The sequence below is a fragment of the Saccostrea cucullata genome, unplaced genomic scaffold (assembly GCF_032062105.1).
Source record: "Saccostrea cucullata isolate Sc308-1 unplaced genomic scaffold, CSIRO_AGI_Scuc_v1 ctg6648, whole genome shotgun sequence".
Lineage (NCBI taxonomy): Eukaryota > Metazoa > Mollusca > Bivalvia > Ostreida > Ostreidae > Saccostrea > Saccostrea cuccullata.
Window position 1 is genome coordinate 1 of NW_026927643.1, and position 25,142 is coordinate 25,142.

The following is a 25,142-nucleotide window of genomic DNA, read 5'->3' on the forward strand; positions in this document are numbered from 1 at the left end:
AACTATCCTAATAGAAACGTGTAATAACTGATTTATACATACACGTCCTATATTATATATTGCACATTAGTATTTTTAAAACTGAAAACGACTAGTGTTAGAATAAATACATATACTGTATACTCATAATATAGCACCATAAAAAATAACAAAATTAAAAGATATAATCATTAAACAACTATTGTGCAAAAAATAAAGAAATCTGAAATACACATACTGGTAACAAATGTGAATCTATACGATTAAATGGTTGTTAAAAATATCAGTGATTGCGAACAAATGTGAACACTATATCAACAGGATTTTGTTTTTTTTCTCCACAAAGAGAACCCTCATATCTGCACAGCTTCTTATGTTGTTTATTAGTCAGAATACCTATTGATTTTTCTACTACTTTTGTTCAAGATCACATTTGAAAAGAGTAAACCAAACAAACTGAACTCTTCATTCTGTGCTTTGCACTAAAATATAGCAGGCTATTTCGAAAAGAAAAGAATGACTCAATAACAATTTAAAACAACAGAAATAAAAAAAAAACAGTGGGTACATGTAAAACCACAACAAATGTGTACAACAAGCTTCTACGCCCTCCTCTTTCCCGTGACTGGGATGGGGGTGAACTGGGTTTCACACTTGCGTTTGTGTTGAAAGTAATTTTTTGATGTTTCAGAAAAAAAAGAAATTGCAATAAATATGAAAAAACATGCACAGTTATTTTAAAGACAACAAAGCTGAACACAGATGACCTGTGTTATTCCCTTGCCTTAACGTCATACGACACATTCCTCAAATAAATATTTTGTAATTCTTGGTTTTAAATTTTAAAAAAATTATGCAAAATTGTCATTCTCTTGTATTTTCTACATTATTTTTAATATGTTTTTAAATAGAAGTTCACAAAAAATCATGATATAGACCATTCATCAGATTACCCTTAAGGGTAATATAAGAAATATCACCCTGTGGTATCCTGTCCAAATGCCTGGTAAGGTACCCTAATTTTTTTGTGAGGAATCTTGTTTCATTACCTTAACTTCAATGACAAATTCTCAGGAAAAATTATAATTATATTATTGAGGAACGTGTTGTCTGGCCTTAATTCTCATACATGGATGTATTGTATGGTGGACAAGTAGCTTTCATACATGTTCAGATAAATGGGAAAAAAGTTTTGACTCATTGTTATGTTTGAGTAACATACATGTACATAACATAATCAAAAATAATTTTTCCAATGGCATTAAATACTGAGTTGCTTGGGAAATATAAGATTTTAAGTTTGTCATTTGTTGATAAAAATCTAAATTTACAGAATAACGACCAAAGATTTGATCCTTATTTCATTGTACCTGTACATGAAACACAGGTAAGAATTAATAACATTCCTTCCCTGTCAATGCTCAGTTTTATAGGGATAACCCTTATAGTTCACTCCCTGCTACTTCTACACTATATATCATACACCCACCTCTTACACTTTTTACACACATACATCCTCAGACTGCACAAAAGTAAAACTTTTCCTGAACAACTACACACTGAATGCAACTTATCAAAAAAATCATAGGACAAAAAATCTGTCCAAAGATATAACAGTAATAAAAAATGTTGCTTCTATAAAAATTGTGGTCCATTCTTGAGACATGGAAAGCACTGCTACTTCACATAATTCTGGATTTCACATGTGCTTAAGATATACTGGTAATTATTATGCCCATATCTGAAAAGAGAAAGGAGACCAAAAACATCACCATGATTAAAGGTATTGACATTACCATACACAGATATACAGATTCATATGTGCAATTTATTTGTGTCAAAGGAATTATTTGAAACAACTACATATATAATTGTAATTTTTGGACTTTTATAATGACCAAAACACATGTACTTGTGAACAAGACCCCCTTTTTTTGTATGGAACAATTAATTTGCATGGTTTTCCTAATTTTTTCTGTGGTATACAAGATGAATAAGTATAATAAAGATAATTTTTGAAGAAAATGAGTATTTCAAAAGAATGTTTATAACTTCATGTTGTCATTTCATGTTATTTCTAATATTCATTTAAGTTAAAAACAGATACAAACATGTCTAAGTCTATCTTTTAACCAATATTTATTGAAAGTATGTCAAAACCAAAGGAAGAATATAGTGTTATAAAATCAAAGAGAGTTTTTATATTTTTAAATGAATATCATATTTTTTTTGTTCTTTTACCAGTTTACAACATAGTTAAAATTCTGACTGAATCAAACAGTGACCTTGAGTGTGTAATCCCAGCTTCCTGTACAGAGTGCTGTTCCATCAGGAGACACCCCCAGACAGCTGACCCGGTTCTCGTGGGCGTACAATATGGAGACTCGGTGACCTTTGAGAACATCCCAGATGTTGACCGTGTAGTCATTGTATCCTCCAAACAGAAGCCGTCCTGGGAAACACAGGTAAACAGGTCAAACATAGGTAAACAGGTCAATCAGAGGTAAGTACTATATACACACAGAGGTTAAAACATTAACCTATATATATACACTGTATATACATATATATTGGGAATAGAGTCATGTAAATGAAACTGCCCAAAATGGCCAGCCATATAAAAAAATTGACTATTTTTTAAAAAAGACATACACCTGGCCCCAAGACCATAAACTAAGAACAGACTTAAGTCAAAATTTTGATTTTAATATCTTCAGTTTTATTTAATGTATTAGCTTAAAACATTGCAATTGTGCAAAACACTTCAGATGAAACACATGATGAAAATTTTATTTTATTATAAAAATTATTTCAAAAGTCATATTGATTTGAAATTTTGACTTAAGTCTGTTCTCAGTTTATGGTCTTGGGGCCAGGTAAAGAGTTATTCCTCATTGATACAGTCTTACCAAATCTATACCAGATCCTTTTACACAAGAGTTTTCACATATGCGTACTTGATGAGCGTACTTGATGATTTAATAATACTACTCTTGAAGGAGTGTCAAAAACCTGACTTGTACAAGTACTTTCTGATCCTGATGATCCCGATGTGAATCTAATTTTATATTACTTTTTAAGTTGTTTCACCAGTTTGAAGTTTGATTTGAACTTACATGTACCACTGATGGAATAGTGATCTGATGTCTAATGTCTAACTTGTTTCTTTTATATAAGACCTGACTTACCGCTGATTGAGAAATCCACAGAATTACAACCAAAGATCAGGCTCTCCTTCTTATAACAGTTCACCTCCCGGTCAGCTCGAAGGTCAAACAACCTGCACTGTAATCAAACAGTTTCAACTGTAAATTGATTACACTTGTTGACGGAGTTTAACCATGAAATATGAATAACATTTTTAAAATTGTTTCTGATGAGTAAATTCATAATATTATGCTTGTTAACCTAACCTTCATGATACAGCAGGGAATTCCTCCCTTGAAAATGTACCACAGAAGAAAATAATATCAAAATCATATCATCTACCATTCATGTTCTCTAGCAAAGATGCTACCAATGAAATAAACATAAAATTTTTTATGAAAATTATTTATGAGGTATGGCTAAATTATTAAAACATACTGTGGCGTCATCAGATCCTGTGGCGAAGGCATCTCCACTAGGATAAAACCTGACGCTGTTGATATCCGAGTCATGACCCTCAAACATCTGTACGCACTCCCCAGTCCGCATGTCCCACACATTGGCCACTTTATCACAACCCTATATACCAAGCACACTTTATTATCTTTATCTACTCCTCCTAAGCTGACATCATAGTGGAAATAAACAATTTTCTATATATTTTCAACTCATTGACGAGGAAGAAAACCTACCCCAGACACAAACATGTTCCCAGTCTCTGATGGTGACAGATCGATGCTCATGACATCACCAGCATGTCCATGGAAACTCTGTATCAGCTGACCACTCTCAACATCCCATAATGCACAGGTGCTGTCTCCACTTCCTGTTAAAATCTGTAATGAAGATGACATTTCTATATATTTACAAGATTTATATAAATAAGAAAACAACAATTACATGTAGCTACCAGTAATAACATGGCAGATACACTGTGTGACTGGTAACTGATTACCTGATTGTCTAAGGTGGTTGAAATAAAACAAGACAGATACATGTAATTAATGTGGGTGTGCAGGTGGAAAGTGATTGCCTGTTTATCTGAGGGAGTAACTGATATCCTGTTTGTCTGAGTTGGTAACCGATTACCTGTTTATCTGAGGCGGTAACTAATTACCTGTTTATCTGAGGTGGTAACTAATTTACTTGTTTCTCTGAAGTGGTAACTAATTACCTGTTTCTCTGAGGTGGTAACTGATTACCTGTTTATCTGAGGTGGTTACTGATTATCTGAGGTGGTGAATTCTGAGGTGGTAACTGTTTGAGGTAGTATCTGTCTGAGTTGGTTACTGATTACCTGTTCCTCTGAGGTGGTTACTGATTACCTGTTTATCTGAGGTGGTTACCGATTACCTGTTTATCTGAGGTGGTGAATTCTGAGGTGGTAACTGTTTGAGGTGGTATCTGTCTGAGTTGGTTACTGATTACCTGTTTCTCTGAGGTGGTTACTGATTACCTGTTTATCTGAGGTGGTTACTGATTACCTGTTTATCTGAGGTGGTGAACTCTGAGATGGTAACTGTTTGAGGTGGTAACTGTCTGAAATGGTTACTAATTACCTGTTTATCTGTCAGAGGTGGTTACTGATTACCTGTTTATCTGAGGTGGTTACTGATTACCTGTTTATCTGAAGTGGTAACCGATTACCTGTTTATCTGAGATGGTGAATTCTGAGGTGGTATCTGTCTGAGTTGGATTACCTGTTTGTCTGAGGTGGTAACTGATTACCTGTTTATTTGAGGTGGTAACCGATTACCTGTTTATCTGAGGTGATGAATTCTAAGGTGGTAACTGTTTGATGTGGTATCTGTCTGAGTTGGTTACTGATTACCTGTTTGTCTGAGGTGGTAACTGACTGAGGTGGTAACTTATTACATGTTTTTCTGAGGTTGTTACTGATTACCTGTTTATCTGATGTGGTAAATGTCTGAGGTGGTAACTGTTTGAAGTGGTAACTGACTACCTGTTTATCTGAGATGGTAACTGATTACCTGTTTGTCTGAGGTGGTAACTGATTATCTCTTTGTTTGAGGTGGGAACTGTTTGAGGTGGTAACTCATTACCTGCTTATCTGAGGTGGTAAATGTACAACAGGACAGGTAACTGGTGTGGGTTGCTACAGCTCTCTTTTTGGTTGCTGGATCATCATCCATACTCAGAGGGTAAATTGTGCATTTATTGTCTAATCCTCTACAATGAAAAATTAAGAACAGTCTGCAATATTTTGAATTTGTAAAGGAATAATCATCTACAGTAATCTGCAATAACAATTCAGGTTTGAAATTAACTTTTACGAGCACTAGACCAGTCCGGCTACTTCCCCTAATTTTTACTAGCCCTGATCGTAAAATCACTAACCCTGACCAAACCCGCAAATTTATTTCTTAAAATGGCTAATTTTAATATTAACGACAATTTTGAAAGGTTTCAATCTAGCCAACTGAGTCAGTTTCATCAAGACATGCAAGTATCGTAAGCTTTAAAAATAATTCAAAGAAACTTTAATATTTTTTTATCCTAAATATTAATAAATTTATCGCAGAATATATTTTTTTCAGTAACTATTTAAACCATATTGATACTGAACGACACTAATTTCTATCATGACTTGTCTATTACAGCTGTGGGTAAAAATAGTGATTGTGTCGTATGTGGACTTTTTTCTATACAGAGCCTTAGCCGTGTTTACAATCGGACAAATTTAGAAAAATTCTTTTAAAGTTTTTGGAATATTTTTTTGAAAGACTAATTTTGGTTTTAACAGTTATTTTATTAACCCAACCAATCGATCTAGTTCATGTACATTTTACATGACCGGCAGGGGTTCAAAAATCCTCAAGCCCGACGTCCCGGACTAACAAATTCCGGATCCGGACTCGGCATTTAGAATTCGCCAAAGTCCTGGGACTTGGCTATGTTTCTTGTTTATCTTTTTTTATAAGTTAAAAAAATGATCGTAAAGCTAAAAATAAAGCAAATTCTCAAATGTATTAAGTAAAAATGTGGGTTTGTGGGTAAAATACCCATAAAACATTACGAACGTTTCGAAAATACAATCCGTCTTTTTATTTTCCGTTGCGGTTAGACTCTTGCTTTTACGCAATTCCTCATGTTTCCTCCTATATGACAAACGGCAATGAGTTTGTTAAATTTCGGTTTTAGCTGTGACTTACAGCACATTCTAATTTCTACTTATTGTAACAGATGGTTTATTCAGTAGTGAGTATTTGTAAAAGTTATTGTAATGTACAAGTGATCTATCAGTCTGGTATTGTGTTGAAATACTCATGTATGACTATCTGACAGTTTATGGAGGAAAAATAAAATATATATTAATACATATAGTCTTTATTTATTCAATGCAACAAATGAAAATAAATTATAAGTTACATAAATTTAATTATGTATAGGTATATATGGACTCTGAAATTTCTTCCTCGGACTTGCCTAAAATTTACTCCGCAAGTCCTGGACTTGACCATGACAAAAAAATTTTTGAACCCCTGGACCGGACCACTCATTTACTAGACTGGGTCAGTCGGACGTGCCTTAATGTCAAACCCTGCAATTGATGTATATCTGTATTGATATTGCATCACTCACCCACAAGCAACCACTTCTCCAGTTGGGCCATATGAACAGGCCATCACCCATGTGGTGGGCATTGTGACAGCATGTTCCTGTAAAAAAGAAATAAAACAGAATATACCATGCCTCTTACTGCTCTGTGCCCAAAGAAATACAAAATAAAGAGAAAGACTAGCTACTGTACCTTATTAGTGGTGAATGCATCCCAAACTAACATCTTTCCATCCTGAAATAATCAGTGAGAGAATGCCTTAAGATGTGTTTGTTAAATCAAATACAACAGAATACTTCATGGTGTTTTTTTTTTGTTGACAAAGCATCTTAGAAGAATTAATTTACAAATAGAGATGTATGTTCAAATAATTCAACACAATTTTTTCCCAAACTGAGAACTACAACACTGTAATCTGTAGAAATATCCACTCTCCTTCCAAAAATCATGACTAACTGTAACAGTTATGTGTTATTTCGTGATCAAAAAGAAGAAAATTCCATTACTTTGTATATTTGGGCCACTATTTGTATTTATTAACATATCTGGCATTCCATTAGATGAAGTGCCCTATAAAACTTTAAATTCAGTTCTGACACTCCTTATGCAGGGTCACTTCTGTAAATGTTTATAGAATTAAGTATAAATAGATTATACATCACCCTTCCCATACATGTCTTAGTATGTAATCTATATCATTGATAGTGACACATTACAAAAGCCTACCTGTGAAGAACTGACAATATGCCGCTTGTCTTTGGACCAGTCCATACATAACACTTTTCCATGATGCCCCTTTAATACTTTTCTGGCTTTCATATTAAATTGTGTAATGCTGTCAATCTTCTTAGTGACCTCACCCACTGTAACAATCAAATCAAGTGATGAAAAATCAAAGAATCCAAAATAAAAGATGATTTTGTACATTAAGGATCACAGACAGATGTATCAAAACTTAGTAAATACTAGTATCATTGCAAATATACAAGTTTAATCCATTATTTTATACAAGTCACACTGCAATCTGAATAAAACTAGATTTTGAATTTTGCCTTTATAAACTTTTAACAATTTTCACTTTAAAGTTCTTCATGGTATTTCTTTGATATTGGAACAGAGGGACTTAATTGCAGGTGCAAAGTAAATGGAACTGCATGACTAAATTTCAGCAAAAGTTCAGATTTAATTATTATCAACATATTTTTTATGCATTTATCTATATGCTATATTAAAGTTAATTCCACATTTTATTTGTGTCCCAATTAATTTGTCACAAAGTACTTAAATTGCACTTAAAAGTTAATTTAAATGGCAATCAAAGAAATCCTCAGATTTATTTACCCCTGGATTGAACTTAAAATTTGAATTCTGAGGAACAATTACCCCATGAGGAAAACATGCATATAATAATAATTAACAGAGTGTTTCAACAGAACATGTCATGTCTGAATACTCATACAAAGTTTTCCAATGGAGTACTTGTTAGAATTTTGCCTCTCCAATTGTTAACAGGTCTAGTAACTTTAATGATGCTTGTGTATAAGGTCTCATAGTGAGTTGATAAACCCTGAAAGTGGACAGGTCACAGGATTCAAATCATTCTATTGATTAAAAAAATTCAGATACCTGACTTATGATTTTTTAATATCTCTATTTTATCCTCTTTTTCTGGATGACATATGTTGTGTATTGTGACTGTGCGTTTTATATCTACACCTGACGTGTTAAATTCAATGACTAAAAGAGATGTTTGGGAAACACTTATGCCCCCCCCCCCTTTTGCCTGGACATATATGCAAAGAAAATCAGCAGAAACTGCAAATTACTGAAATTCCAAGTCCAAGGGGCTTAACTCTGTTGAAAATTGCTGGATTGTATCCAAAACAGAAGTTGGCCAAGAAATCTGTATACCAAATTTCATTTCAGGTGGCCTAATGTGCATGTAAATCTTGTACAGCTGTCTTTGTGTTTGACATCAGTGGGCAGGGACTGCGGAAATTGGCATGGCAGACCTCGTGTAATATAAATTTGTTAGTATAGTACTACATTTTCAAAATTTAATTTTACAATTTTATTTCACAATGAAATGGAAATATAGGAATCACTGTCTAATTATTAGAGTATGACAGGAACATCAATGATAGACAAGTTTGAAAAATGGGATAATTTTTGCATAACAGGCTTTGCCATTATGCAAATTATTCCACGTTTCCAACTACTGTTAATGCCCTGGCATAGTCTACTAACTAGATAGGGATTCCTTAAATATACTTAGTATATATAGTACCTTGATTTTACACAGCATAACTTGATAAGCAAATCAGCACATGCTAAAATTAAGAGTGTCATTCAATCAATTCTGAGCTAGATCTCACTCGAAACCAGGAGGGAAAAAATAATACTTATTAATAATTGAATTCAAGAGTGAATCAAATGAAAAGCCCCCCTCCCTCCTTTCCCACTGCCCAAATCCATAATGGTGAGTGTCAACCCATGAAGCCTAATTGTGGGGTTTTTTGTTGATGTTTTTAAAAAATGTTTTTGGACATTAAAATAAGGAGGTTTTATTATTTTAAACTTTTATTCGGTATATTTAGACAGACATGTTTTTGTGGTGTGTGTACACACATTTGTTTTATCTCCTTAACCAATCAATCGATCTCATTACTTCCCTTTCCTCTGACATTGAGCGACATTTTCCTCAGAAGCCCTTACGTACAGCATCCCCATACAAATCAAAACCCCATACTTACTGTCCATATCTGCTAGCTTTGCCTTTTCTTCCTCTAACTTTTTCTTGAGATTCGCAGCCTCGGCGCTCAGCGCATCCACAGTGTCTTGATTATCAATCCGGAGGGCTTCTGTTGCCATTTTCACAAGTTTCCCTGCACCCGGAAGTATTTACTGATGCTCTGGGTTTTGCCGAAGGGTCACTAAATTCCGAATAGGGATAATATTGTTAATTATGAACGTTCATGTTTTTACTGAGAAAAAAAACTACATAAGGACATATCATTGCTTATAATTGGGGCACTAGTTAGAGAGGAAAATCTCTCAGACTGATCATCTGATGTAAACAAATCAATGTCACTCTAAGTATAGTGTAAAGAGTCAATATGAAGGGAAAATAAAATTCCGAAATCATATAAACTGATAAATGGGTAGCCACCTTTTGCTTTCAATGATATTTTAAGGGTTTAGAGTTTTAGACCCCCCCCCCCCACACACACACACACATACACAAGGTTTAACAAAAAGTCCCCTGCGTACATGACTGCCAAAATCAAATTGATGATGTAAATTGTTCTTTTTTAGAATTTTCCTCTGCACATAAACAAACTGAATAAAAGTGAAGCACTTTTATGTAAAGTTTTTACACAGGTTTACACTTGTTTCGGTTTAATTCTTATAATTCCAATTACAATTTTTTTTTTATTAAAATTACTCTATACGTTATTTTGTACATGTACATGCAAAGAAACTTAAAAATTAATATTAAAATCCAACTTAAAATGTCAAAACAATCAATAAATAAACTTGCTTTTGAATGTAAAATATACGTATTATCCAGAATACTTATATCAGAAATAATTTTTTGCTTTTCGTTCAAAGATAGGGAGAGTAGAATCTGTAGTTTAAATTATATATTATAAATTGATTGATCACAACAAAACAATTATATACAGCATGATCGATTTTTTAAAATTCACACTCGTGATCCTACAGTGACAAAAATAATTTTCTGATATCGTTTATCTCCTTTTCATTCATTATTTATTTATTTCAAGTTTCTTGTAATCATAATAGAAAACACACATTGGTTTTACAACAGTCAAGAAAGTATCTGATTGAAAAATTCATCGATGTGTAAATATGTCCAATCAAAACACAGGGAACATAAATAAAAAAATGGACTTGATGACGTAGCACCGTTGATGTAATAATCAAAATTTATACATCTGTGTCTTTGAAAACATTTAAAAAATTACATCAAATGAAAAAATTGACACGTGAAAATAACTCTTTTTAAAGATTAGTCAAATTATCAAATTTTCCATCAAAATGTAAAATTGCAACAGTTTCAAAACTTAGTTTTAATCAATCTATGATATGATCTGAATATATAACAAAAAGTTATGGGAAAATTGAAAAATTGAGGTCAGAATATTTGTTACTCTGATTAAGTGTTAAACATAATCTAAAGTAAAAATTAATACTGGTTTTAAAAAAGACATGTAAGTAGGGAAATAAACTTAACTGAATAAACTGAGTTGGAAAAATATTAGATATTGGTTACTATATGTGTTTGTTGCCATGGAAAATATAAATTCACCTACTTTTCTGAACCTTAAACCTACAGGCAACACACAAACAAAATAGATATTATTTAGAAGATTTATGTAATACATTACATTATGAATGAATTTTACATGAAAAATTTCGGTATTCAGCAATGCTAAGTATAGCACTATCACCAAAAGTTAAGAAACAATAAAATGTTTTAATTCATATGAAAGGTAATAGAAAATAATTAGGAGCCGCAGGGGGGGGGACATCCCCCAATAAGAATTGTTTTATGAAAAAAATTGCCCCCCCCCCCCCATTTTCAAATAGAACTGTAAATGAAAGGTTTTTAGTGATAAACATTCCTCCCCAAAATAGATTTATATGTCTTTATTCTGGATTAGGTAGGTTGTTAAAAAAAATAAAGCTGTTCCCTATAAATTAAGTTGTGTTGTCCACCCTTCAGAAAATTAAGTCCCTGCAATATGAGGTTTGAATTGTGTGTGTCATCCATCCATAAAATAATGCCTAGAAATTGAACCCACCCCACACACAGAATAAATAGTGCACACGTGTTTTTTATAATGGGGTGGGGACATAGCAACATGCAGTCAATATTGCTTCATGGATGGTGATATTCCAAAAAATATTTCAAGACTTTTTTCAGTGTAATTATACCCTCAACTACATTCAATAATATGAAGATAATACACGTTTTAGGATAAAATCTGAAATTGTTATCCCTTGAAAATGATCATTGTTGACCAAGATGTAGCCGAATCAAGAGTAATGAATTGCATTGCAATTCTCGTGAAATGTTGCAAAGGAATCGCAGTTAATAATTTTATATTGTCAAATATACAAATGTAATGTTACTTGAAGAGGGTGGGGGCTATTGAAAGCACACAGTAGGTTATTTTATTCTTATTGATAAAAAAAATCTAAGGTCAAATTAAAGCACTTACACAAATGGTTCCAAGAGAGCAAGCCAAGTATTTGTTTCAAGGAAGAATTAAATGTTAAACTCTTGGTAGATACTGGTAGTCAGTTTTTACTTGTTCAAATTCCTATGAAAAGTATTATTGTTATATTTTCCCCAAATATTTTTATCCTAACAGAGATAGAAAATAATTTGACATTCAAATTAAGTAAGGAGTCGATCCTTACGTTGCGGGTTCGAATCCCACTGTGGGATGTGGACTCGGATAAGACCGTATAAAATATACTGGCGCGAAAAAGATCCCTCACTGCTTAATGGCCCTAAGTGCTGAGTATGAACAAAAATCTGGCAATCATATGCATGAAAAATCTGGCGTTAAACAATATACAATTATTTTCACATAGCACTGTTACAAAGCACTTTGAAAGTGTTCCAAATTGTTCACATTCTAAAGCATGCTCATGGAAACGCCTTTATCACCAGTCCCCATAAAATGGAGCTTCAAAAAGTTCAGCATCAGGCATTTTACTGTTGCATAAATGACCATATGATCTACAAGGAGAAGTTAAGTTTTTAAAAATAGGTTTAAAATATTTTGTTAAAAATTACATTAAGAATTCTAAAAAAAAAAAAGAGCATTTAAGCATTTAATTCTGTCTAAACGACTCCATTTGAATTATTTCCATTACTATAAACATAATGCAGCTTTTGTACATGTATATATAACTGTGTATAGAGAAAAAGGTCAATATTTGGCTTTTTATATAATTCCTGACTCTTTACAAAAGCTTATTAATAAGCAGTAAATCTGGAGAGCAAAAAAAAAAATGTTTGAATCACACAGTTCAAATTTACAATGTAAGTTCCGGAGATGCCTGAATGGAATTAAATATTTGATTTTTTTAACTTGGAGACCTTCAAATCAAATCCTGCTCATGTGATTCCATAAATTCTGTACTCTTTATTTCAAAATGATAAATTTCTATAAATTGTCTAGATATTTAATCAAAATATATTCTGTGATGATGCATGTTACAACTGATCTACATTTCGCTGATAAGCTTCCTTGCAGAATTCTTTAGAAAAGGCTGTTTTTATTTATTTTGTATACAAACTGTGTTCCATACATTTTTTGTTTCTTGTGTATAAATTCCAAAACTTCTGGGGTATAAATATCCTTCAGGTGTTTTCAAATAAAATGAAAGTAAACACATTCACATTTAGGAATTTCACATACATATATATATTGTGAATACAAACAGCATTCCATACTTTTTTGTTTACATGAATGGTAATTGCAACCATTATATGTGTAGATGATACTTGGCCGGTGTGGAAGTCAAAACTTCAATTCTTTGAAAATCAAAATTTATAATTTTTTTTATTTAGTTATGATTGCATAACAAACTACAGGTTAAAAACAACAACTTTTAATGCTAATTGGCTATTGTTTACAGGTGACTGTCATCCATATGAGTGAAAAACGGTGTGCAAATGGGTAAATCTAAATTAAACAATAATACAACTTTCCCCTCAGTGAATTTTTCAACTTTTTATAAGTTACTAATAGCTTATCTACAAATCTGCATTAAAATATAAATCAATAGGTAGAATGATAAATACAAATCGTGCTAGGAACCTGTTTGATAGATTGTTTGCTGAATGGTAAGTTACACCTACATTACTAGGTAGGATGTGAAATTGTAAAGATGCGATTTTGATTTTTCCATACTTTGAAAATTCTTCTGGCTTAAATGCGGGTTTTTAAAATAAGACACTTCTTTTTTTTTTAAGTTTGATACCCTTTATGCATTTTGCAACAATTTTCACAAATAAAATTTATAAAATGAAAGTTTTCGAGACGTCAAAACCAGTTATGTAAACACATATATTTGGGTGTAGCATAGGATAAAAAATCATATTTTAATCAGTAGACCCCCCCCCCCCCCCACACACACACATACACAAAGTGTAAGTGTACATGTAAAAAGGGAAATTGTAGTTCCTCTGCACATAAAGACTGAAAACTTGGCCTTTTTACATAAATTTTTTTTTAAAAAATGATAATAATACATGGCTTAAAAATTTATTTCCGATACAAGTGTATGTGCTTTTGATGTAAAATATACATTTACTTATATCAGAAATAATTTTTTGCTTTTAGAAAATAAAAGAAAGTTTTTATATATTATAAATTGATTGAGCACTACAAAACAATTATATAAATATCTTATCTGGCATCAAAAATAATTTTCTGATATCTGAAATATTTTTTTCTTTGTTCCTGTTTATAGATAACACACGTACCATCTTACATAATATGCCCCAAACATTAAAAATGATACAAATGTAATAATAAATTATACATGAACATTTAATAAAATTACTATGAAAAAATTATTTTAAAAATTTTCTGGTAAACAAATGACGTCATAAATCACGCTTTGAGCAGAATATTTGTTACATGTATAGCTTTCATATTCGAAAAATTAATCACTGGAATGGAGGTCATTCAGAGAAATATTTTATTTTCATGGCAAAACAAACAAAATACATGTTTTGAAGATTTCGTGGCCTAGCTACAGTGCGTTATGCTTAAATTGCCATTTTCAGCTAGAACTTAGTGATAAACAATGAAAAGAATAAAGTAATATTAAGACGAGGTTTGAATTGTGTGTGTCATCCACCCGCCTAGAAATTAAAATTTTCACACAGTGCGAAATTTTTCATTGAAGATACTGCTGCCTCTTCTTTCTGTTGTGTGTCACAAAAATTTCAAAAACGCACTTTGGTCAAAAAATTCATATTCCATGACACCCCACTATATGAAAAAATTTTTCACCGAGGAAAAAAATTTGACATTCAAATTTTTTGAAATATATAAGTGCAAAATCGATCTCAAATCTGCCACATAGCACGTAGATTTTTGCAAATGATATAGTCCTGGCTTGACGTTCTTCCCACATACTGCAACAGTGCTTTACACAGCCACGGGAGCAGAGTGCTGAGCACCACTCCTCGCCCTGATAACTCGGTGTAGCGATAAAAACTTATGCCCAATCTGAATTTATAATCAAGCTTTTAGTATATTGAGTGGCTTCAAGATGCTCCACCAATGCGCTTCGACCTCACAGAAGTTATTTTTAGCCCGAGATAAGGAAACGGCGGTGGGGCTTTCTTTGTGAAGCTGGTTGAAGTTCGCTGAAGAAAAATCAGGTCTGTATTGTTTACGTTCTTTCCTCAATATTTATCCTAAATGTGTGTTGATTGTTTGGTTGTGCTTTATATTAAGTGAGAAAATTTCCCTCTTTTGCCAAACTAGATCTTGTGGTTAGAATATAAGAAAACATATGTAAACACAAAGAAATTGGGATAATCGTTTGATAATATACTTGTAGATTTGAAGTTCAGTTCGCAAAAGTATGTATGAAACAATAATTATTTTAGATTTAAGTTAGCAATGTATCCGATAAATAAGTATACTTTCCTCAATAATGGTTTATAATTAAAAAAGAAATTTGACTGAGGATGGGGTCCTCATGACTCAGAACTGTCGGTCTGAGAGAGTACTGCTTCAACACGTGCGGATATCCATTACAAACAAAAATATTGGCACAGATGTCAGAAAAATGTCCTGTTGCATGTTTAACAGAATGTTGTGCCACGCAAGTAATTCGTTTAATGCAGGTCTTAATTCATTATTAATTTATTTATTTTAACATGTATGTCACAAGATCAGAAGCTTGATCGATAGATCAAAAGAATGGAATTTCAAACCATTGAAAAAAAAATAATATATATATATATTTTTCAGAAGAGTAATTACGATAAAGTTTATGTTCAGACACTGACTACAGAAATGCTTCCGAAGAATCTTCTATAAACACTGACTACACCAAATAATTCTAACTGAATGTTCTATAAAGTTATTTTTGACAGCCATTTTAAAGTTCTGGAGATCGACGTCACTACCTTAAAATTGATAATCATCAGGATCGTCATATTCTGTGGGGAGAATTTGATATATGTTTCTAAGTAAGTGATAAAAAAGAAATCTTAAGGAAGAGCCGCTCGATATAATGCCCCCTGTCGTATCTCACCCTTCATCAATCTTACATCTCTCATCGCCCAGCCAGGTCCCGCTGTGTTAGCCGAGTATGTCATTCAGTTTGGATTTGCAATTCTAATCGAAGCAACTGAACATGCACCAAATAAGAGATAAAGTTAATCAGTAATGTTCACGTTCACGCCAGCAATAACACAACACTCGCTAAATCAAAAGTCTATTTGTATTTCTTTCTTCCAAATTTCAAAAAAAATAAAAAGAAAAATTAAGAAATCGGAAATCTGCAGTACTTTATTATTGTTGGCTGTAACAATGTGTACAACACAGAGGCAGTTAAGAACCGTGCACTCCTAGACCACTGCTTAATGAGTGCGATCCAGAGGAAGAAACCCCTTTAACTTCCCTTTTACATCTTAGCTCTGAATGAGATTTATATGTATTATGTAGTTTCATATGAAGTAGGAGTAATTGTTTCCTGAGGATTTAATAACTTTATACTTCAACCTGCTTCTATAAAGACAACCGGAAGAGAACGTCATGTAATGCACTCAGACCTGCTTTCACCAATCGCACATTTGTCGTAAGCTTTCTCACGTGTTAAAGAGCAGTGAATTTATGGTTCTTTGATGATTATTAACTATCTGTTGAAGATGATAACACGATGTAGGAGATAGACGTCTATTGACCCCTATAGCTGTGATTTGTCAGGTCACCCCGGGGTGGCGCGACTACAGTCGTAAGGTTACAGCGGGGCACCGGACTGGCCGCGATGTCTATCATCTGCTATCTTCATCACGCTTTGTTACAAATGAATTAATTTGTTTTCAGTTTCATTTTGGCAGCAAATCTAATAGTTTTTTAATGTTCCTAAATCAATCAATATGACAGGTTCGATTGACACAAAAATTCAGTTGAAACTAAAACGATTGAAGCTTATTTTGATTAACAAAAACTTCGGATTGGTAACATATTTGGAATACAAATACACCTCCACTCTGTGTATAATTTAGATTAGGAACTCAAAATTAACACTTAATTGATCTTCATTAAAGCCATATTACACCGAGGGAGAAAAACACATGCACAATGTTAAAGTACTAAACGCTTCTCTTTTTAGCAGGTAAACCGCCGAGAAATCTTTAAAAATCAGGTGCCTTGCACTTGAAGAAAAAACGTAAAGTTAATATTTTGATGATTTTTTTTTCTAGATAACCATGGCAACCAATAAACCTGGAAGGATTGCGCTCATCTTCACCACCCTATTCCTGTTCGCCGCAATGACAGCGCTCTCCATACTGAACAAATATTTTGGGAAGGATTTAGGTACGAAAAAATCGCTACTACAAAACCTGGAGGCTAATGATGTAGCCGACAAACCATAATTGGACTAGAATGTCCAATTACAGGCTTTTATTACGATCACGGATTGTGTAAACGAGATTAGTTTTAATCTGCTTACGGACACACTTGCATCCTTGTTCTATCAAAATATTCGATAATTATCAGAGATCCATCTTCTTTTGAAACCAATAGCTGTACTTGTCTATCAATAGTAAGCAGACGATCATCGGCAACAAAACAGATGGGGAGAAACTTCACTGTGCAGGGAAAAAACGCGAAATTCTTTATTATTACAAAAACTCGTTTTCTCAGGAAAACCCCTCCGTCAATTTCATATCCTAACATTCACCTTCCATTAGCAGGAACGCATTTCATATTTTGAATTTTGTGTAACCAAATATTCTTCAGTATTGCTTTTATGTAGGAATACAAGCCATTTTTTGTTTGAACAGAATCCGACTAACATCTGTTCCGACTTTTATTGTAGAAGAATTTTATATCAATGTTAATCAAAGTCTTTAAAGATTAGGGCTGCCAAATTACAATCCAGGATGTGTTTGTGATTGACAAAGAGAACTTATTATTTTAACAGATAACGGTTATTACTTGCCCCCTTGGTAGATTTCAATAGTTCTGCACACTTCCAAGAATGTTAATTGATGTTTTCTGTTGAGTATTGCGTAACAGTATTAATAATGTATACGCAGACATCCCTTTTAAATGTAATTACAGTAATCCATTAGGCACAGTGAGTCGCACGAACATTAGAATATTTCGGAAATTTCAATATCCATATGTATGGATAGATTAAAAAGAAAAGTTAATAGAAGTGTTTCTGATTCAATTTTTGTTACTTTCCCTTTTAGGTATATTCCATCGGTCGACTGGCGATGTTTCTAGGAAGTATCCATTAATGATTACTCCGCCATGGCCGATCTACTTTATATGGTACATAGTGTTCGCACTGGAACTAGTTCTGATTCTTTACGGTATTACGACAATCTGTCGTAAAACGAAGGGCGGGAGGAGTATTTATCTACTGTCTCTCACTCCGCCGCGGATCTACGGTCTTCTGGTCGCCAACAATTTGGCGGTGGTGCTATGGTTATACCTTTGGAACTGGGAATACACAGTGGCATCGTTCATCATCGTCTTCACTCTACCTGTCACCATGTACATCAGCTTCTACACCTCTCTTAAACAGCTCTTCAACAACTTTGCAGTCCTTATTCAGGAAGACACCCAAAGCGAAATATGGGTTGTGAGATTTCTCGTTCAAAATGGCCTTGGATTTATTTCGGCATGGCAGACAATTGTCATGTTCATAAATCTAGGAGTGGTTCTGAGATACGAAGTGGGCATTTCTGATGAAATCATCTTTCTGGCGTTACTAGGCGCTATGGCGTTGCTCGAATTGGCATGGTTCTGGTTGGACGTCTTCGTGTTTGACCGATACACAAGATATATTCTTCTGCCTTATATTCCGTGGCTGGCAGTATGTTGCGGACTTATATGGAAACTACAGACTCTCTTTGACGCATGGGGTAGAGACACCATTACACTTTTCTGCTGTAGCGTGCTTGCGCTACTGTGTATAACTGTCAAGATCATCTTTCTGATCTTCAGACATAAGAAAAGTAACATGAAGAAGAATGTGGACAAAAGTATCGAGGACAAAACCGAGAAGACGGACGACGAAAAGAATTCTGAAATGAAAAATAAAACATGCGTCACTTTTGCTGTTGAGAATGAACAGGTCAACGTCGCAAACGAAAATCAGAAAAAAATACCCGAAAATGAATCTAATAAAGGGCCGTTACAATGTCCTTTAGTACCAGCAAGCGAGGTTCAATATAACAGAATAGAAATGCAAGAACAAGCAGCAGATGCTGCGAACACTGTTATTGTTCACAGTGACGCAAAGGAATCGAACGCTATTGAGACTATTCCAACTTCGGGACCACCAAAACAGGAGGAACCAATGGAAGAAAGTTCTCTTGACAACCATGGTGTTGCAGTTGAAAAAGTGGAGGGTGATAAAAGTGAACAAGCAGAATTACAAGAGGAGGAGTCTATACCAGAAACAGCGGAGGATGAGGCGTTACAACCAGACGTAGTGGGAGAAAGAGTCGAAGAACCGACAGGGGAGGAGAGTGAGGAAAATACTCCCGAGGTACAACCAGAAGTAGAAACTGTACCGTGTCACACAATGGAAAACACAATCCAAGAAACCGTGCCAGAACAAGAGCAAGTGCAAAGCAAATTAAATCCGTCTGAGCAAGAACATGTATCTGACGACATCGAATGTGCAAACCAACCAGAAAAATTAATAGACATTGATGAACAAGAATGTCTAGAACCTAACCAATCAGAGTTTGTATTGGAACCATCGTTAGGAAACGACCTGAATAGTTTAGATCAAATCTCCAAAGAAAATGAAAGAGAAAGTAGACCAATCGATAATGAATCTGTCAATTCAACAACAGCGCAAGTGGACGATCCAATGGAGGATTTTGACGTAGAGAATGAGCCAGTAGACGAGGAACCGGAACTGAACCAGACGCCCCCGCCTCTATTAGAGGACGAGGAATATGAAGGCACCTACATCGTCAGAGAGCCTGGGGTAGAGGACGAGTACCAGTACGATCCCTCGGAGAACGACCAGCAGGACCCCGTCCCTGATGACACTCTACCCTCTCCCCCAGTGTCCCCTGATTCTGACCCCCTCCCTAGTCCGCCCACCGCCCCGGTGTCTGATGGGGAGGAGTATGATGAATCAGAGGGAGAGGAAGCGCCACCCGTCCCACCTCAGGACTATAACATGCCCAACAAATCATATCAAATCTCATCAGAACCCGGCGAGTCCCAGCCGATAACCACCAACGGCTTCAGCGAACAGAGACGACCAGAAAGCTTTGGGACTGTTGACACTGCTGTGTGACTGTAGCTGTGTACATTCAGTTAAATTAGAACAGCTAGAAGAACAACAGTGCAATATCGGAAGGGAGGGGGGGGGGTAGGAAAGTGGAGCTAAGTGCTACTTACTGAAGAATACTCATGACAATTTTATATTGTTTTTGTACAGTTTGTATATATGGGACCATAGTTGTCTGCAACTTCATTTTTTTTTTCAGAGATGCACTTGTCATATATGCTTGATTCAAATAAGACTTGCAAACTTTTTTATTCAAATTAAGCAAAGTGGAGTAAAACAACATAACTGAATATACCTCAAAGTTCAAGTATTTAAGTTTGACAGTGAACTGAAGAGCGGTGTTAATTTTGCTCACTCAAACATCAACGTTACTTGGGTGAAACTATTCTTTTAAATAACGGGGATTTATTTTTGTTTGGAAAAAAAGAGACAAAATATCTGTAGTCTTATGAATCATGCATAATTCATACACAATAGAAATTGCTTTCATTTACTAATATCTTTTACTTTTTAGCAATAATCAATTGTCATTGAATGCATATATAGGCCTACATGACATTATTATTCGTGCACTCGATCTGACAATTGAAAATCGCTTGGTAAAAGACGCATTATTGACTCGTCTTGTACATGTTCTTGTTTTCATGTCTACCTCTGCCTTCTTTGTCGGACATAATTGTACATTGTATTTTCATTTTGCTATCCATTGTACATATTCACTTGTGTTTTCAAATCATATAGATTTTGAAATAAAATAGACAATTAGGTATAATGATTATGTGTTGTACATCAACATATAAAGTTGAAACGACTTTTGGCGAACTCTCAAGTGACGCGTTGCATCGTTTAAGACCTTTCTGATTATGCATACACTATGCTTTGTACAGCTCAAGTCAGCCAGGTTTAGACAACGAAAGTGAAAAGAAAGACCAATTGCAACTCATATTTATTCAGATTTTATTCAGATTTCAAACATTTTAATACAAGGTACATATACGAAGATATATATACAATCACATGATAGCAGTAAAAATTCAATAAGTCCTCGTCTAAAGGTTTTCAAGGACTTTGTCATAAACGCTATCACAGTCAGTCAACCTTTGTAATGTACTTTCAGGAAGGAAACGCTACATTGATGAGTTGCAAATTATTTTATACGAACATTTTATAATTATTGTATGAGAACAATCTTTTACACATGTAACACAAAACAGAAACTTTAAATAACGCCCAGAATGAGATACGGTACTAGGCTAGGAGTTAACAAAATGTTTACAACGTTAGTGGTCTCGGATTGATGTGCAGTCCTAGAACCATTTTGGATAAACCGTGGTTACAAACAAACAGACGCAATTGGGAGAATTATATATATACACAATTAAGAGAAACTTTCAAATTCTTCGCGATATTCAGAACTCGTTTTGTTCTAATCCGTCACATTCAATATGCTATCTAAATGACGTGTTTGCTGATCTATGACGTATACTCGGTCAGCCATTCCTCCACCTCCTCCACGTGGTAACCCTGTGGTCCCCTCTCTCCCAGATACACCACCACGTCATCCAGGACGATGTACAGACGCTCGTACATGGCGCCATATTTGTAATTCAATGTATTTGAAAAATTATCTGCCACGACTGGACAGTTTGGTTGATATTTCATTAAGGTTTCTACTGCCTTTATTCGATCATTAATCCCCGTGTGATTATTGATATCAAAATTGTTTTTGAACTTCCACCCATCACTGGGATGTGCTTCTGTAATGTACACAATTAAAAAATCTGCCACATGACCAAAGCGAGCTATCAATTTCTTGAAATGCTCTAGCTTCTTCATGAACGGGGGTCAAGTGCAGCTCCCAAAGTTTATAACAAGTGGTCTGTTTTGTCTGCCAAATTCAAGCAGACGTTTCTTCTCCAAATTAGAAGTAATGACGTCACCATCTGGAGCTTTACCGTGTAGCTCCGCCTCCCGAAAAACGTCAAAAAGGCGGCTTCTTATCATTGCCCTTAAATGAGCAAAGGTATAGACTGTATCCTTCCAGTCGTCTTCTTTAAGATAGCTCTCTGCCATTATTTCTCGAAATTCCCTGAACATAGTTTGGTCGATAGAAGGAATATATTTTCCAAACATGATCATAAAGGCTGCTTGGAAGGAAAATCGAATTAGGCGCAAGAGGCGCAAAATAACTTTTAGACAGTACCTCATCTACAATAAAGGACAGGTATATCAATTTGATTTATTCAGCAGTATGTCTTTAAAATTCTTTGACAAGCAAGGCAGACCCTCCCCCCCCCTTCCAAAAAAGGGACAAAAAGAAAGAGATGGTAGCAAATGATGAGTAAGGATGCCTTTTTCTAAATTGTAAAAATGTGCAAGTGTCAGAGGTTCTAGTGTTAGGAAGACTGTTAATGTTCTTATTTGTTGCTGCTTATTAAGAAAACGAACATATAGACTATTTGAAATATGAACACGCTATCTCTATTTTTGAAAAGTAGCTAAAACTTCAAGGTCAAGGTTACAGGGTAAAAAATCATAGTACTAGTATATTTATAATAAAAAGGCATGGTCGCGGGTAATATTTTGTTTGCTGTTTAATGTCACTCTCGAGAATTTTTCACAAATATGGAGACGTCACTTGCCTGTGGAGAGCTGCACATTTAGTCCTATACTCGGCACTTCGGACCATTGAGCAGGGGGGTCTTTTTCGTACCAGCACCTTCTGCGACACGGGACCTCGGTTTATACCGTCTCATCCGAAGGACCGGTCTCCGCGTCCCACAGTGAGATTCGAACCAGCGACGCAAGAATCAGCTCCTTACTCCGTGATGCTAGAACAGATGCTCTAACAGTAACCACTGCTCAATGTGGGTCGCGGGTAATATACCTGTTTAGTGTGAAAGTCATATCTTTTCTCTTTCAAAAGCTATCACAAAGTAAACATAATGTTCAATTTTTTTTAAAAAGTAGGTCAAGGTCATGGCCATGGCGTCAAAAATCAAAGTATATTTGGAAATGTCTTATCACTGTTACACGTAATGTACATATTAAACATGACAATCCATATCTCTTTTCATTTCAAGATATGACAGAGTTTAAAGTTTTTGTGACAGACGGACAGCTAGACAGACATATGAGATATAATCTCCCCTCGCTTTCGCGAAAGCGGGAGACAATAAAATGAATTAGTGTCAACAAAATTGTCTAGTACTCTATAAGAAATCTTAAAGAAGATCAATTTACTTGCCTGTGCTTGCTCGAATTTGTCACCATCACAGTATTATGTATTTTAAAAAATTATATGGTCGATTCAACACAAACCCGGGGCCACCTTAACACTAGATCCCATGATGGAGCTATGAAAATAGAGCCTTAGTCCTTAATTAAGCAATTAGTTGAAGATTTTCAAATGATTTACTTGTATACATTTTCAATACATATTCAAAAGAGCTTCGATCATCCTAACACCAGAGAACCCCTGTCCTTGGGCCATTTATTTTTTACATTTTTCGAAAGGGTGCCTTTGGTCATCATTACAATGCATTTAGATTGCTTGCTTAAAATTAAGGAGCAGAGAAAGATTTTCAAAGAAATAACCATATTGCAGTATTTTTACTACATTGTGTATATAACCAAAAGAGTTCCACTGTAATACGTACCAGACCCCCTGACACAAGGGACATGAAGTTCACAATTTGACAAGGAGGTGCCTTTGCACATAAAAAATGCATTTAGTTCGTTTGCTTTTGCGGGGGACAATAATAGCATGCCATCCACTAAGACTAAACCGAAAGCGGGGGGGGGGGGGGCACTTCTTTGAATTTGCTTATTTCTCTAATTTGCAATTCTGGGCATTATAACGCATCTAATCAGTTCACGTCCCACTTTCACGAAAGCGAGGGGATATTTAATCTTTTCATAAGTCACTCTGTCCGTCTGTTACAAAAACTTAAAACCCTAGTCATAACTTTTGAATGAGAAGAGATATATGACTTTCATATTTCACGTACATTACGTGTGATACGGCCTTTCCAAGTACTAGTATATTGTCGGAGTATTTTTGACCCTGTGACCTTGACTTAATTTTAACATTACTTTAAATTGTTCACAGCATTTGAGAGAAAAAAGAGCTTTCATACTGAATATCTCTATAGCTTGTGACAAGACCTTTCTATACATTGACCTTGAAGTTTAACCTTCTTTTCAAAATTGTTATCTTTCCTTAAAACTTTTAATTAAGAAGAGATGGGGATTTTATATTTGACATGTGTTTTACCTGTGACTCGATGTTTCCGAGCATGGTTTGAATTTCATACCCTTTGACCTTGACCTTCAAGATTAACCTAATATTTTAAAAATTAAAACGTTGGTGTTTTTTAATGGCATATGACAGAGCGTTCATATTTGAAACAATATACCATAAATACATGTAATTGCATCCTATGCACTAAAACACCGAAACGGGGGACCACGTACAGTTCTTTGAATTTTGATTTATTTTTTTACTTCAGCATTGTATATATTTTACTCAGGTGAACGTTAAGGCCCTTTGGGTCTTTTGTTTTCTATTGTATCTTACAACTTGCGAGTTACCCGTGCTTCCCGGAGAGAAGGGATTTAAGGTCACCTTTTAAGGTTACTTCACGTTATAACCTGCCCAACTCTGCAAATCCCTGCAGCCCCCGTAGGATTTCATTATTCTATATTCATCAAAATGATTAAATGTAAACAAAAACAAATACCTTAATTTTCTGTGCAAATTGACATCGTTGGACGAACACCAGTTTTATCTACCTGTTGACCGACACGTGATTTAGAAACGTTTGCTTTTCTGCTATCATGCCTTCTTGACACGAAGGCATATTTAGGG

At 34.6% G+C, this 25,142-nt stretch overlaps 3 protein-coding genes across 3 annotated transcripts; 1 reads left to right on the forward strand and 2 right to left on the reverse strand.

Moving 5' to 3' along the window:
• Positions 1–302: 302 nt before the first annotated feature.
• On the reverse strand, positions 303–9,801 carry LOC134275095 (guanine nucleotide-binding protein subunit beta-5-like). Its single transcript, XM_062757346.1, has 10 exons — positions 9,460–9,801; positions 7,433–7,569; positions 6,899–6,940; positions 6,730–6,806; positions 5,190–5,316; positions 3,819–3,962; positions 3,565–3,705; positions 3,168–3,264; positions 2,265–2,431; positions 303–1,720 (listed from the first exon to the last, which is right to left on the reverse strand). Exons 1-10 carry the CDS (start codon positions 9,575–9,577, stop codon positions 1,709–1,711), a joined length of 1,062 nt encoding a protein of 353 aa, XP_062613330.1. The 5' UTR covers positions 9,578–9,801; the 3' UTR covers positions 303–1,708.
• Positions 9,802–14,907: 5,106 nt separating this feature from the next.
• Positions 14,908–21,044, forward strand: LOC134275096 (uncharacterized). Its single transcript, XM_062757347.1, has 3 exons — positions 14,908–15,146; positions 17,205–17,319; positions 18,204–21,044. Exons 2-3 carry the CDS (start codon positions 17,211–17,213, stop codon positions 20,276–20,278), a joined length of 2,184 nt encoding a protein of 727 aa, XP_062613331.1. The 5' UTR covers positions 14,908–15,146; positions 17,205–17,210; the 3' UTR covers positions 20,279–21,044.
• A 190-nt stretch (positions 21,045–21,234) lies between these two features.
• LOC134275097 (type I iodothyronine deiodinase-like) lies at positions 21,235–25,117 on the reverse strand. Its single transcript, XM_062757348.1, has 2 exons — positions 25,015–25,117; positions 21,235–22,480 (listed from the first exon to the last, which is right to left on the reverse strand). Exon 2 carries the CDS (start codon positions 22,478–22,480, stop codon positions 21,746–21,748), a length of 735 nt encoding a protein of 244 aa, XP_062613332.1. The 5' UTR covers positions 25,015–25,117; the 3' UTR covers positions 21,235–21,745.
• Between the last annotated feature and the right edge of the window lie 25 nt (positions 25,118–25,142).